Genomic DNA, 15,084 nt, shown 5'->3' with positions numbered 1-15,084 from the left:
TTAGGGCACCAAGTTATCTTCAAGGCACTCTAGAAGATATAAACATGAAAAAGCCTCCAATTTTCCTAGCGTAGGTAGTGAGATACATACACAAAACACAAATAACATAGAATAAGCTCTATAAGAATAAATACATGAAGTATTGGTACTGCATCAAGATAAAAAGCTTCTGCACTACAAAGGAAACAATCAATAAAACTGAAAGGCAGCCTACAGAATGGGAGAAGATAATTTGCAAATGATGTATCTGATAAACAGTTAACATCCAAGATCTGTAAAGAATTTACCATACTCAATGTCCAAAAACCAAATAACCCAGTTAAGAAATGGGCAAAAGACATGAATAGACATTTTTCCAAAGACATCCAGATGGCTGGACAAATAAATCAAAACCACAATGAGATACCACCTCACACCTGTCAAAATGGCTAAAATTAACAATACAAGAAACAACAGGTGTTGACAAGAATGTGGAGAAATGGGAACCCTCCTTGCACGATTGGTGAGAATGCAAACTGGTGCAGCCACTCTGGAGAACAGTATGGAGGTTCCTCAAGAAACTAAAAATGGAACTACCTTATGATCCATCAACTGCACTACTATGTATTTATTCACAGGATACAAAAATACAGATTCAAAGGGGCACATGCACCCCAATGTTTATAGCAGCACTATCAACAATAGCCAAACTATGGAGAGAACCCAAATGTCCATCAACTGATGAATGGATGAAGAAGATGCATGTGTGCATGCGTGTGTGTATGTGTGTGTGTATATATATAATATATAATATGGGAATATTACTGAGACATCAAAAAGAATGAAATCTTTCCATTTGCAATGACGTGGAGGGAGCTAGAATATATAATGCTAAATGAAATAAGTCAACCAGACAAAGACAAATACCATATGATTTATTACATGTGGAGTTTAAGAAACAAAACAGGTGAACATCGGTAAAGGGTGGGGGAGAGGAGAGAGGGAAACAAACCACAAGAGATCCTTAATGATACAGAACAAACTGAGGGTTGATGGAGGGAGGCAAGTAGGAGATGGGCTAGATGGGTGATGGGTACTAAGAGGGCACTTGTGATGAGCAATGGGTGCTGTATGTAAGTGACGAATCACCAAATTTTACTCCTAAAACCAATATTGCACTGTGTTACTAGAATTTAATTTTAAAAAAAGAATAAATATACGAAGATATAAAAGAAAGCTAAAAAAAAGGGCTTCTGTTCCAAATGTAGGATATTAATTACCTTATATCTTCTTACTCTGTGTGTTTGTTGTTAATTATATAAATTTCTATTACACACAAGTCATTGTGGAAGGTTTTGCCAAACATACACATTAGGTTTATTCAGTTTAATTTTCTAAGACCTAATGATTTTAAAATGGTATAATAAGAGGTTTAAATTTTTGTAAAAGAGTTTGCCGCTGCCTTGGCTTGAGCAGTGCGGGACTGTCAGGGCCGAGACGCATCCTCCGCCCGCAGCAGCCATGAGCACCCCAGCAGTGCCCCGGGAGCTACAACTGCCCCCGAGCCAGAGGGCCCAGCCCAAGTTCAGAGAACAAAGAAGACAGAAACTCAAGGAACTTATGTTAAAAAGAAAAACGTTTTTTGCATACAAGGAGGAAAATCACATATCCAGTAGAGACCAGAAAGTGATGACCTCTGAGGGCCAGGTCCACGAAGAGACAAAAGTTCTGAAATTTAAACAAAAATGGCTGGTAAAGAAAATGTCAGTAGACCTCCTGGGAGCAAAAATAATGTAACAATGGAAAAAAATTGTATTCCTTTAAGGCCTCCTAATGAACTAACCAATTCAACTATAGCAATTGATACACCTAATTCTGAGGATAATAATCAAACTGGGCAGTTGGTACCAATTAAAGGTGACCCTCCAAGGTCAACACATGACATTAAGCCAAGTGTTTCATCTTAAGAACAACAATGAAAAGAAACAAATAATGACAGAAAAGCCAAAGCAAGATGCTAACATGTCCAAGAAGCTTGTGCGTGGATCTTACCATGGCCAAATTGTTCAGTCTAAGGTTAATTCATTTAGAAAGCCTCTACAAATCAGAGATGAGAGTTCTGCAGCAATAAAGAAACTTTTGACTACAGTCCCTAAAGCTACAGAACCTCTGCGCACAAACAGCAGCAGTGTGACAGCGAAAAGCGATAGAGCCTCTAACGTGATGACTACCACTAAACTTGTGAGCACTACAATTCAGAACAGACAGCTTCTGCGACCTCCTATTAGAAGTCACCGCGACAATGCTCAGGACGCTGTGAGACCAGGCATCGGTAGAAGCTCGGCCAATGTTATGATTCGGAAAGGACCTCACGAGAAAGAGTTAGTGCAATTAAACACAGTTGCATCTAGTGCCAAAACAGGTTCTCAGGATATAGAAAGAAAGAAGACACTAACAAGAAGCGTGAAGTCTGAAATCGTAGCCAGGCCTGTTTCATCTTCTAACACCAAACTGATAGAAAAGTCGAAAAACGTTGACCCTCGCAGGCATACAATAGCAAAAGCAACTGTTGATAGATCAGCTCAGCCCAAAGAAACAGCAGAAGAGAGAAAAGCTCGTCTGAGTGAGTAGAAAGCTGGCAAAAGGAAAGTCCTGAAAAGGCCTCCTAGCTCAGGAGTTACCCAGCCGGAGCCTGAAGGGCAACACGAAAACCCAGTTGGGTCCTTTTGGACTACCATGGTAGAAGAAGATGAACAAAGATTATTTACCGAAAAAGTGAACAAGACATTTTCTGAATGCCTAAACCTGATTAGTGAGGGATGCCCAAAAGAAGAAATATTGGTCATACTGAGTGACCTGATTAAAAATATTCCGGATGCCAAAAAGCTTGTTAAATATTGGATATGCCTTGCACGTACTGAACCACTCACAAGTCCTATTGAAAACATTATCACAATCTATGAGAAAGCCATTCTGGCGGGCGCTCAGCCTATTGAAGAGATGCGACATACCATAGCAGATATTCTGACAATGAAGAGTCAAGAAAAAGTTAAATATGGAGAAAATGTTGAGGAGGCTTGTGCAACCAAGGAATATATCCATGAAGTCAGCACTGAAGATAGAGGGGTTAATCTAGAGTCAGGAAAACCAGAAATGGAAAAGAAAACTAGAAATGTGGTATTCCAGGATGATGAAAAAGAGCAAGATGACAAAACAAACGATTCAACCAATGATGTTAAAACCCCCAGTACAGAAACCAGGGGGAGTTGCTTAATTAAATATAATGTGTCTACTACACCATACCTACAAAGTGTAAAAAAGAAGATACAGTTTGACAATACAGATTCTACATTTAAAGAGCTAAAGTTTCTAACACCAGTGAGACATTCTCGACGTATTCAAGAGAAGACTTCTAAATTGCCAGATATGTTAAAAGACCATTATCCTTGTGTGTCTTCATTGGAACAATTAACAGAGTTGGGAGGTGAAACCGATGCTTTCGTATGCCGTCCCAATTCAGCACTATGCCCGATGTTCTCAGAGCCTGGAACAGCAGAAGAGAAATAAAGTGATGATGAGAAATGGGGTTTTTATTGTTCCTGGGGTATTTTGTTTGCTTGTTGTGGCTTTGGGTGTCTCTTAGGAGTGGGCCAAGTACCTAAGTATTCATGGCAGTAAGCTCTCTTACTGATGTTCAATACCTTATAGCAGGTATTGCCTTCTGGGCAGCAGAGAGCTAATCCTACCTTTTCGATCTTAGCAGAGGGAGTTTCTAAGATGGTAAATTTGTCAAGTAGTTTACTATATTCCTTGGCTATAAACAGGTTTCATCATAATGTTGACTTGTTCACTTTTAATCGTCTTAAGTTAGAGATAAATTTTTAGTCATTAAATATAAGTACAGTAATGCTGCATCATCAGAAAAGGTGTTCTAGATAAAATTGATATATTTGCATAGGCTTGTTCTTGAAATGTATAATATACATGCCAGCCTTTAAACAGAATGCTGACTTTTCATTGCCTTTCCTTGATTCTATAGATCAGTCGAAAAGTCAGTAATTGTAATGTGTAGAGTGACTCCCTTCAAATGTGAAGACATGGAAGATTTAGCTTGCTTTTCCACCCAGTTGTTGTTACCCAGACTGCTGTGGTCTGTTGTGCTTTGGCTCTTCACTATCGTTTTCCATCAGTACTAGTGAGTCTGTGGTCTCTGTTGGCTTCTTTCTTTTTTATTGTAGCTGAGGTCACCAGGAAGGGTAATTAACTGAATACCCCACGTCTAAGAGCAGATACTTTGTACTAAGAAAGAAAAGGTGTTGAACTCAGTGGGTATTTGAAACTTTCAATCTGACTTTCTTTTTTTAGTTCCTTTTGTAACTTGACTATCTAAAATGCTACAATTTTAAATTTTATCATTTCACTTGATATAGTTGGAATTAGAGCAGGAATATATAATGTTATTCTAATGTAGGTAGAATTTCTAAAATAACTAATAGTTTCTTATAAAAACTTTCCTGTTAAGTCATGTCCCTTGAAATGTGATAGTTATATGCGATAAACAGTTTCTTCTCCCCACACATAAATATCACCAATAAAACTGTTTTGTAAGTCTCTGAACTAATTCTTAAATACATCGCCTACCAATTCTACAGCTTCAAAGATATGTTAGTTTTAAAACTGTGTGTAATATAAATGTGCTTAAGAATCACAGTCTTATGTTCACTCATTCAGTTTGTACAATAGCACCTATCTTTGTTCTATGTCCTAGAGAGGATTTTTAGTCTTTTATAAACTGTGTACCTAATATTTATAAATAAATATATCTGTATTTCAAAAAAAACTTTTTTTTGTAAAAATAAGAGTACAATGAAATTCACTGAAAGAAAAAAAACCCATATTACCTTTTAGCTCAAAATTTATTCTGCATATTCATTTCTATACACATACACATATAATAAAAGATTCAAATAATAAAAGAGAGTGCCAAGGGGGCGTGTGACCATTTTCCAAATAAGTCCTATGCATAGTAATTGCTCCAAATGTTCAAAGAAAAGAAAGATTATTTTGGTCTAATGTGACTTAAGATTTTCACAGAAAACTTGAAAAGAGGTTAAGCTGTAATAAAGGAAGACAACCAAATGCATTCCAAGAGAATGGAGTAGTATTAGCAAAGCCAGGAGGTAGAAAAACGAGGCATGTAGGGAAGTTGTGGAAAGTAAAACTATTATGGTGGAATTATATAATCATAGACTCAGGTTTGTAAAATGACCTTAAAAGCCATCTAGTACAATAACTGTATGTTGAGGCCAATTATGAAGAATTTGGCCACTACCTTAGAGGCAGCAAAAATATTCAAAGTTTCAGAGCCAGCAAATGGCATGATCAAAGCAGTGATTTAGTAAAAATTACCTCCCTGAAATGGGTAGTATTGACTCTTAAGCAAGGAAGACAGGAAACAGCCAGCTTCAACCCCCTCCCTCTGACTGTTGGAGTCCTGCCCAACCTTCAAAGTCAATCAGGTACCATTTCTGGATTATGCCTTCTTAGAAGGTTCCAGTTATCTTTCTTTCCCAGGAACTCTGAAAGCTCTCGGTCTGTGCCTGAATTATATAAACAGGACTTCATTATAGGCAGGTCTCTAACTCCCCTCCAACAACTTATGCTCCTTGATGGCTGATGGTGTGTTGCATAGATCTTAGTATCTTTACCTCTCTCACCACTGACATTACCTAGCCCAGTGTTTAGAGTGGTTTCTTATGAAATATTTATGAAATCATAGTTTGATACCAAGGTTATTTTTAACTAGATTATTAATGGTTTTCTGCAACAGGGAATTTAAATAATTTGACAAAGTGTGCCACAGACATGTGCTGCAGCAAGACTACAGTACACAGTGGTCTGGCTAGAGCACAGAGCTAGGGAATAGGATAGAGAGAAATAGTGACAATAGAATAGGCTCAAGAGGTAATCAGAAGATAGATTCTACAGGACCCTGGAAACCAAACTAATGAATTTAGACTTTATTCTGAAAATAACAGGGCGACCCAGAAAGAATGATAATGAACAAGACGAGAGGCAGGGAGACTATTGTAGTAACCCAGGCAAGAGAAGGCTAACTTTAGTACATTAGTGATGATGACAGGAAGAAATAGACAAATTCAAAAGCTATTACAGAGGCAGAATCAAATGGACTTGGTAAAGATGGTGGGAAACAAAGATGAGGAGAAGGAGTAGAGAGATGCTCAGGTTTCTGGTTTGAACAACTGGGAGGTACCATCCACAGAGAGAAAGAACAATGGAGGAGGAGTAAATTCTAAGATCACATGATGAGTTTAATTTAGGAATATTTGGTTGAGGTTTCCATAGGCTATACAAGTAAAGATGCCTAGTATGTAGTAGAATATGGTACACAGTCCAGGAAAAAGCTCTGGTATACAGTTCTAGATTTAGAATCATCAGAAAAAGGTGGTAAATGAAACCATTGTAGTGGGAGGTATCGGTCAGGGATGGTGCAGTGAGAAAAGAAGAAGATCTATTAAAAAATAGTGATAAAAAAAACCAGTTTTTAAGCCATGATCAGAGGACAAAGAGCTCCAAAATAAAACTGAGAAGGAGTGGCTAGAACAGAAAGGGAAACCAGGAGCCAGTGGAGGGGTACTGAAGCAAAGGGACAGACCTCAACAAGAAATGGTTAAGGTGTAAAATGACTCAGAATTGTCTATTGGATTAACTGTTTGTCTCAGCCAAAAGCAGTCTCAGTAGAGTAGTGTGGTAGAAACAGGACTGCAGTAGGCTGAAAAGTGAAAAAGAAGTGAGAAAGAAAAAAGGAGAGTCACAGTCAAAGATTGACTCTTAAGTCAATCCATAGAGGGTTCAAGTGAATCAAGGAAATGGAGTCCCTCAGAGACACAGATTCCATGGCAAATGTTAGGGTATGCCTCTCCCTGCACCACTATGCTTAGATTGCAGAGGAGACTTGGAATTAGATGAAACTTTAGTAGTAATGACGATAGAAAAAATACTAGTAAAATGGCAACATACGGACTAAAGCAGTTTAAGGGAAAGGCCCATCCTTTACACTCTGGTGACAGAGCATTCAAAGAGTTGACTGCCTACTCCTAAAACTTCGGATTTGCTTAGCAGCAGCTAACAAAGTTATCTCCTTCTTCTCTTCCAGTAGCTACCACTGTACCACCACCAACCCACCAGTAAAGTATGGCTCACTGATGAAGGACTCAGAGCAATCAGTTGGATTCACCATACTCTAGGACTATACTATCCAATACAGTTGCTGGTAGCCAAATGTGGCTATATAAAATCAAACTTTAATTAATTAAAACTTAATTTAATTTTCATTTCGTTTTATCTCTTCTGTTTTGTGAGCCACATTTAAGCTATGCAATAGATACACGTGCCTAGTGGCTACTGTATTGGACAGCACAGATTATAACGTATTTCCACCCGTTCAGAAAGTTCTATTGGACAACATCACTCTGGAGTTAAGAAGCTCTTTCAGAATGTTCTTTTACATTATCCCAAGAAGATTATGAACACTTGCTGAGAGTCCCAAGAGTGCAGCTTATCACATGCCGGCCTGGCTCCATCCAATCAGATTGAAGCCAAAAGGAGAAGAAAACTACATGATGTCAATTCCCCCTGCAGGGTATTTAGTGAAGTCATCACAAGCTAAATATTATGCAAGAACACCCTCCAGAACCTGGGGGCTTATCAAAGGATGACTCACTTCTTAAGATCCATTTTAAGGATGAAGATAAAGTTCAACATAACAGATTTGAGAATGAAAGAGCAAAGTTGAAGTCTGCTTATTTTTAAAATGGTCCTTGAAACAGAATTCATAACTTATTTGATTGGTGATACTAATGATGCCCTTGTGAGTTGTTCAACCCTGTATTTCTACCTGGTACTAGTCCCGGTAAGCAAGCAATTCCTGAATTTGCATAAGAATCAAAAGAACAATCTTGCTACAATACCTAAATTTTGATTCCACAAGCGAGAGAACATTCTCATGTAAGAATAGGAACTAGAAACCCTATTATGATAGAATGCAGTTATGTATTGGAGGGGAAAAAATGAACATAAAAGGAAAAACCCAGATTGCTCTGGAATTTGATGCCAAGGTTCCCATATACCACCTTCAGGAAAATGGCAACAGAGACATTCCAGAGGATCAAGAAAGAGATAAAATGAATATTACAACCAACAGAATTTTCATGGTACTCATGTAACAAGAACTGAAATCTGCACACTATATCATTTCAACCATGAAAAAACAGGTGTTGAGATCTACCCACCCAGCAGATTGAAAAACAAACCTTGGGCTGCTGCTGGTGGCATAGAGATATTACTCTAACGGTCTGTATCTGGAGCCCATTTTTCTCTTAAACCACTGAACTTCCTAAGTCTCAGTAACTCAGAAAGGCAAATTGTGCCCATAGAACAAACGAAGAAGAACACAAGAACGTGAAAGTTCACTTCCCAAGGCATTCTGCTAACACGTTTGCTTTTCTACTCAAATATAGCAGGATAACGGAAAATGAGAAGAAGTGAATAAAAGAACTGGACTAGCTTTTGCTTTCTTAAATAACAAGAACTAGTATTGTGTAAAAAAAAAAAACAGAATGTACGGTTGGTTTTTTTTCCAACAGAGAAGAATGATAAGTTAAAATCTTTAAGTCATGAGGAAAGTTGACATTTTCTCCTGAAATATAGGACTTTTAGGTTCAGAAACTATATTACAGTTGAAAGATCAAGCTTTCAGAAATCAGGAAATTCCAAAGCAAGCCTACAGCAGTGCTTACTTGGACACATTACACATGGTACATATTTTACGGTCCACGTTTAACAAATAGCTGGGAGATGAAAAAAAAGTTCCACACATTCAGCAGAGCAGAATAAGGTCTATAGCAGAAGGGAGAAGTTTGAGATGTTCTGAATGCTACTCTGAGAACTAATATTCTGTTAATCTAGTTTTAACAATTTGTTTTTTTTTTTTTTAATTTTTAGAACAACAGTCATCCCAGTTGAAAAAAAGTTTATGTGTGTGTGTGTAAAATGCTATGTCTATCACCATCCTATAAATCTGAGAGGTGCCCCCCTCTTTTGGCAACTCTCTAAAAATCTCATGAAATAAATGCTTATTTTTCCTCAACTCCAGACCTTAATTTTCTATCTTTGGAACTTAAAAATACTTACATAATTGTCTTCAAATATGGCTTGACTTTTCTTCTTTGATGGAAACAGCATTCCTGCCAACTTTAAGATTTATAGCTACAACCATATTTTTTTAATTTTTAAAAGTACAAAAAAATACCACAACCTCTTAAGTGATTTTGAAATGAACATTTCTTCATATTCATAATTATCCCATGTCACACTGAAATATACTCCAGCTTCAGCATACAAATGGAAAGAACACTTACCTCTGAGTCTCATTTGGAGACAATATCAGCAACTAAAAAAAATTCCAGTAGCAATCATACTCCAGGCATCATACATTTCATAATAAAGTAAAATGGTACAACTAGTAATCAAATTCCTCTGTGTATCTCTCTCTCTCTCTTGCTCTCCTCCCTCACTCTGTGTGTGTGTGTGTGTGTGTGTGTGTGTGTGTGTGTGTGTGTGTAACTCTCACTTTTACAGGCTACACCACAGTTTTCAAAAGCACTTTCATAGAACTTCAATAATCTGATCTTCCAACAACCCTCAAAGGTACACAAGACAGGGATTGCTTATTACTCCATTTGATAGAGCAGTAAACTGAGATACAGAAAGGCTAAACAACTTGCCAAAACCCAAAGCTCACCAGGGACAAACCCTGGGAAAAATATCCAGACTGTTGATTCCCAGATCAGTCCCTTAAAAGAAAGTTTAGATGTGCATTTTAAATTAGATGAAAAATGTGCAAAGTTGCTAGGTTTCTAAAGCAGTTTGAACAATGCTTCTTTTTTCTCCATCATAAATGTTCATAGTCTATGTCACTGCTGGAAAAGTGGGGCAGTCACCTGGATTACAGAGAGACTGCACCAAAAGGCTGAATTTGAAAGTATTTACATTTGCAAAACTACATGCCTTTGAAAATCCAGTCCACATAATACTGTGTTTGAACAGCTTCTGAGGTAGAAAATACTGAAATTTACTGGAGAAAATAAACACTGGACCATTTATCTTTAAAAATAAATAAAAGAGTAATCTAGGGGGAAATGGTTCCAGAAGACTATAGGGGTGAAATTTAAATCATAGTACTGATTACAAAACTTATTCAAAAAAACGTGAATCCTTCCAAACTCATTATGATTTTTTTTTTACGTTTCCTCCTTAAATCAGGTACCACAACAGGGCAGCATTGCAACATCCTTTTCACTTTTAAGTTATGGTGTCAAGTTTACATCTACATCTGCTACATTTTCATAAGAACCTAACTGGCATTTGTAACCAATAAAAATCAGTATTAAAGGCAGCATTCTCATTATTTCAAATGACTCAAGGGTTTGCTGTTCTTTTTGATTCCTCAAAGAAGCAAGTGAAGTAAGTGGAGAATGTGTCAGCATAACTTTTTACATGTGTTTCTCTCTACTTTTCAATTATTGGGCAAGCTCCTAAAAACAAAAGAAAATTATTTTTCTTTTTCTTATATATTTTGCCCCTAGCAACTAGTGTAGAGCTTGGCACAGGCCACATGGAGTTCACAGACTATGCTGGAAACCGGGCAGAAATTCTCAGGTTCCCCCTCCAAGCCCAGGGATAGAGAAGCGTATCAGAGTCTCGATTTCTTCCCACCAGTGATTCCACAGAAGGAATTGAGCAGTACATATGGTGACAGCCACAGGGGTTAAAAGGGAGGGAAACAGGTCTGTGTGAAGCGCCTGTGGAGAAAATACCTATCTCAAAGCTGGAGTTGGTAGTGTGGCTAAAAAGACAACTGACCAAAGGAACATATTAATCACTGTGTTCTAACAACTTTACACAGAGGTCACGGACAGAAAATAGTTGAGAAAAACTAATCTACCACACAATGGATGCAAAATATACATAAACCTTTGGTTAAGCCATCACAAGGACAGCCAAGTTTAGAATGAGACAATTGTCTGTTGGATAATTAGGCCTTTGCTCCCTAAAACATGTCTATAAATTATTCTTCAGGCCAATGTTTAGTTTACATCACATAATCTACATAGCATTGCTTCTAAGTCAGAGTGTAATTAAATAAATTTGTTTTACATTCTGCTGTGTTGTATTTCTTATTTGTCCTTATTCTTAAATATATGGTTCAAGTAACAGTACATAGGCCCCTTTGCCTTGTATTTTATATAAAATAGACGTTTTATGTACCTGAAGTTGGAACCCTGTACATGCCCCAAATATATTTTACAGTTAGAATCAAAATTCCTTAAAAGCAAAGAAAAACTTGTTCCACTAAAGGGCAGGAAAAATGGTGAATTCGGGGTCTTGAAAATGTCACATGATGAATAACCAACCCTGAATAACAAAGCATATCTACATGACAGTATCTGTGAATACAGCAATAGAATATTAGAATATAATAGAATACACGTATGATAGAATAGCAATATATAGACAAGTTTATATAAAGTGTACACAGTTTGTAGAAAAGAGAATGTTCATCTAAAAAGATTCCATCTAAGTTTACAAAGGAGAGTTTAAAAAAAAATAGGCCTCTATATTCTGAATTAGAGATGATAAAATAGCTTGTATCCTGTGAATTGCATTTGATGTTTCAAATTTATGTGAGAAAGTGTTCCCAAACATATTTTAAATGTGCATCTGTTACTGCTTATCTATGAGAGTTCAAGTACAAACTGCAGATCACCATCCAAAAACAATGAATATCTAAGACACATATGACTTCACATGCTGCACAATGAAGGAGCCAACTACTTTATCGAGAAAACATGGCCTCATGGCCATGAGGCTCAGACCTCCTACGTGGTTGACTCAGAGTTAATCCTGACACAGAATGTGCTCTCAAAAAGAGATATGGTTGTAGTAGGAAACTCACAATGTGTATTCTAGACAAACCATCAGGAGGAAAGCATGTGGCAATCAACTGTTTTACGTACTTTGCAAATCCAATGAAATCTTCGTGGTTGGTGTTGATGTAAGAGACTTGGATGTCAATCAGTAGCAGTACCTATAAGTTAAAGAGAAACCCTTCAGTGAAAACTGATCGTAAATATTCTCAAACACAAAACTGAGTAATTGCCTACAAATTATTTATCTTTATTTAATTCTTAAAAGGATGCTTCAGTTAAAATGAGAAGTTGCGTTAATTTTTTTTCATTAGACTCACAATTTTTACTCTAAATTCAGAAATTAAAAGTCTACATGAAAAGTCTGAGTCCCACATGAAGATAACATGTTTATAGTTTATAGGCATGGACTCTGCTAATTTAACACAGAATGTAGGATTATTCTAGTCCTCTAAAATGTAGGCATAATGTTCAAAAGAAGGATACATGTGTACCAATGACGGGCTGCTCAGAGCTTCCTGTTCCTGTAGGCACTATATATTAGCCATGAAATAACAATATTATCTCTTGTTTTTCCTCTTCTCTTCTACCTCTTTAAGCTCCTTCTAGGCAAGCAGGAGTAACATCTCATCAACCAATTCAAAAAGGCAATATACAAATAAATAGAAAACTTCCTCAAGATCAACAGGCCTGGTTATCAAAGCAAAACTTCAGTCAGGTCTCTGCTAAAAGATCACTTCATTAGAGGGATCCTCCCTACTATCTAAACTAGCACTCTGAGGGCGCCTGGGTGGCTCAGTCGGCCTGACTTGGGCTCAGGTGATGATTTTGCAGTTGATGAGTTCAAGCCCCATGTCGGGCTCTGTGTTGGCAGCTCAGAGCCTGGAGCCTGCTCCAGATTCTGTGTCTCCCTCTCTATTTCTCCAGCTCCCCTGCTCATGCTTCTTCTGTCTCTCTCAAAAATAAATAAACATTTAAAAAAATTAAAAATAAATAAACCAGCACTCTGTTTGTACCTTATTATACGGCCTTATTTTCCCTTGTAGCACTAACGCTAGCTGACATAGTAAGTTTTTATTATTCAGTATACAGACCCCATCTGCTGTATCCATGCTCTATCCCCAGTGCCTTGAACTTCATGGACATTCAGTCAAGATTTGTCAAGGAATGAACTGAATGCATGTTCCCATAAACATGAAACATGAAAATGTTCTAATCATGAGATACTTAGAAACTTTAAGTCAGAGGTTTGGAAAGTCCCTCTGTAGAAAATATTCTTCAATAGGAGATAAGAGAGGGTAGAGCAACCAACCAGACACTGTAAGAGAGTTTTATCCCAGAGATACTCAAAACTGAGTTCCCCTTCCTAAGTTTCCTTTTGTTCTCCCAACTGTGTGTCCCTTCTCTTTCTAGAATGCTTGTTAATAGGAAGAAAAAAAAAATCCAGAAACCCTGCCTACATACCTCCAGAGCTCTGCACCTTGACTTTGTTGAACGAACTTTTGATAAACATGATGAGCATGTTCATGCTGCCTCCCTTCAATGAAGATGAATTTGAATGCATCAGAGCCCTCAGGATAACAGTTCACTGACCAGGTCTATGTAATGTTCCCCAGAGGGTACTTCCTCAGGAAAGGCTTACCAGATCCTCACCCTATATGCTCACCCCAAACCAGGTTAGATCATGCTAATACTGTCATATAGACTATATATTGTATTATATTTTGTATGTATATTGCACCTTATACTTTTTATTTGTGGTATATACCACAAATGTAATTAATTCTTTGTGTATATTTTGTTTGATGTTTTGCTTCCTCGCAAGACTGTAAGTAAGCTCAGGGTGCCCGGGTGGCTCAGCTGTTTCAGTGTCTGACTCTTGATATCGGCTGAGCTCATGATGTCGCGGTCATGGAACTGAGCCCTGCGTCAGGCTCCACGTTGGGAGTGGGGCCTGTTTAGGATTCTCTCTCTGCCTCTCTCTCTGCCCCTCCCCTGCTCTCTTTCTCAAAATAAATAAACATTTTTTAAAAAGACTGTAAGTAAGCTCCATGGAAGCAGGAGTTATATTTGTCTTGTTCACCTCTTATCCCCAGAACGTAGCATGATACACGTACTAGGTGCCCAGTAAATATTTGTGGCTATAAATTGATAACTGTCTACCAGCCTTGAATAAGACTTTGCTTTAAAGGGAGCAACTTATTACCACATAACCAGTAAATGGCCGCTTACTGTTGTCTCTCTGTCACTACCCAATGCTATGGGCTCTGAGAGTTTGCTTTTATGGCTAATCTCAGCTGGTCGTCTTGCTGTGAATCCCAAGGGGACCTGGCCAAAAAAAATTAATGCATCACCCAAATCCATCCTTACTACCAAATATAAAGTCACGGTACAGGCACTATTAGGTCAGTGACGTCATACTTTTATGAAAAAGTTTCGTATCCTCAGATACAGTTTCATTTCTTGTCCTAATGAACAAAACTCTAGAGTTAGGAGGGGTCATCATTATTACTTTGTCTGTGGTATTGCCTCTATTCTCCCGACAATAAAGCCAGATTCTGTTAAATGTTATACTCCCAAATCCATTTGGCCAGGAGTTTGCATCAATAAACCATAATGTTTAAGCACAAATAAATTGTTGCCGCCATAAAGAGCAAAATATCTACATAATTCTCAGCATTGCCAAAGGTTGTCACGAATATCTTGGCTGTTCATGCACATTAACTTGGACTGCAGTATAGGAAAAAAGTGGGAAAAAAAAATAAAAACTATGGCTGCTCTCATTCATATTCCTGGAAACTGGGAGTCTGTGTTCATCCTAGGAAAAGAGCCAGGTCGCATGTGGGGGATGAAGAGGAAAATAGTACATTTTTTTCTCATTTTTTCACTTTCTCAGAGTTTCTCACTGCCTTTTTACCCACAGTTATTGAATATTTAGTTAAAGAAAAAGTAAAGCTACCCCTGCTAGCAATAATCACCCACAAAGTCAGTCCCTTTAACATGCAATTACATGTGTGGAAGCACCTGGAATGATAGCAGGCACACATTTTAAAAAACCTATGTCTTAGAAAAAAGCTCACAGATTTATGGTTGTCTA

At 37.6% G+C, this 15,084-nt stretch overlaps 2 protein-coding genes across 17 annotated transcripts in view; one reads left to right on the top strand and one right to left on the bottom strand.

Moving 5' to 3' along the window:
• DNM3 (dynamin 3) overlaps positions 1-15,084 on the bottom strand; it is a 569,293-nt gene that overhangs the window by 316,368 nt on the left and 237,841 nt on the right. For all 16 annotated transcript variants that reach the window (XM_045049388.1, XM_045049394.1, XM_045049389.1 and 13 more), the window contains exon 12: positions 12,078-12,148. In XM_045049388.1, coding sequence (XP_044905323.1) covers positions 12,078-12,148 — 71 coding nt within the window. The remainder of the gene's footprint in view (positions 1-12,077; positions 12,149-15,084) is intronic.
• Positions 1,266-4,020, top strand: LOC102900071 (cytoskeleton-associated protein 2-like). The gene is given in 3 exon segments (XM_045049395.1): positions 1,266-1,714; positions 1,717-1,904; positions 1,906-4,020. Coding segments are annotated over 3 exon segments (2,043 nt in total). The 5' UTR covers positions 1,266-1,500; the 3' UTR covers positions 3,547-4,020.

Source organism: Felis catus, chromosome F1 (genome assembly GCF_018350175.1).
Source record: "Felis catus isolate Fca126 chromosome F1, F.catus_Fca126_mat1.0, whole genome shotgun sequence".
NCBI classification, from domain to species: domain Eukaryota; kingdom Metazoa; phylum Chordata; class Mammalia; order Carnivora; family Felidae; genus Felis; species Felis catus.
The sequence above is the reverse complement of the archived record's forward strand: the minus strand, read 5'-3'. Positions and strand labels throughout refer to the sequence as shown.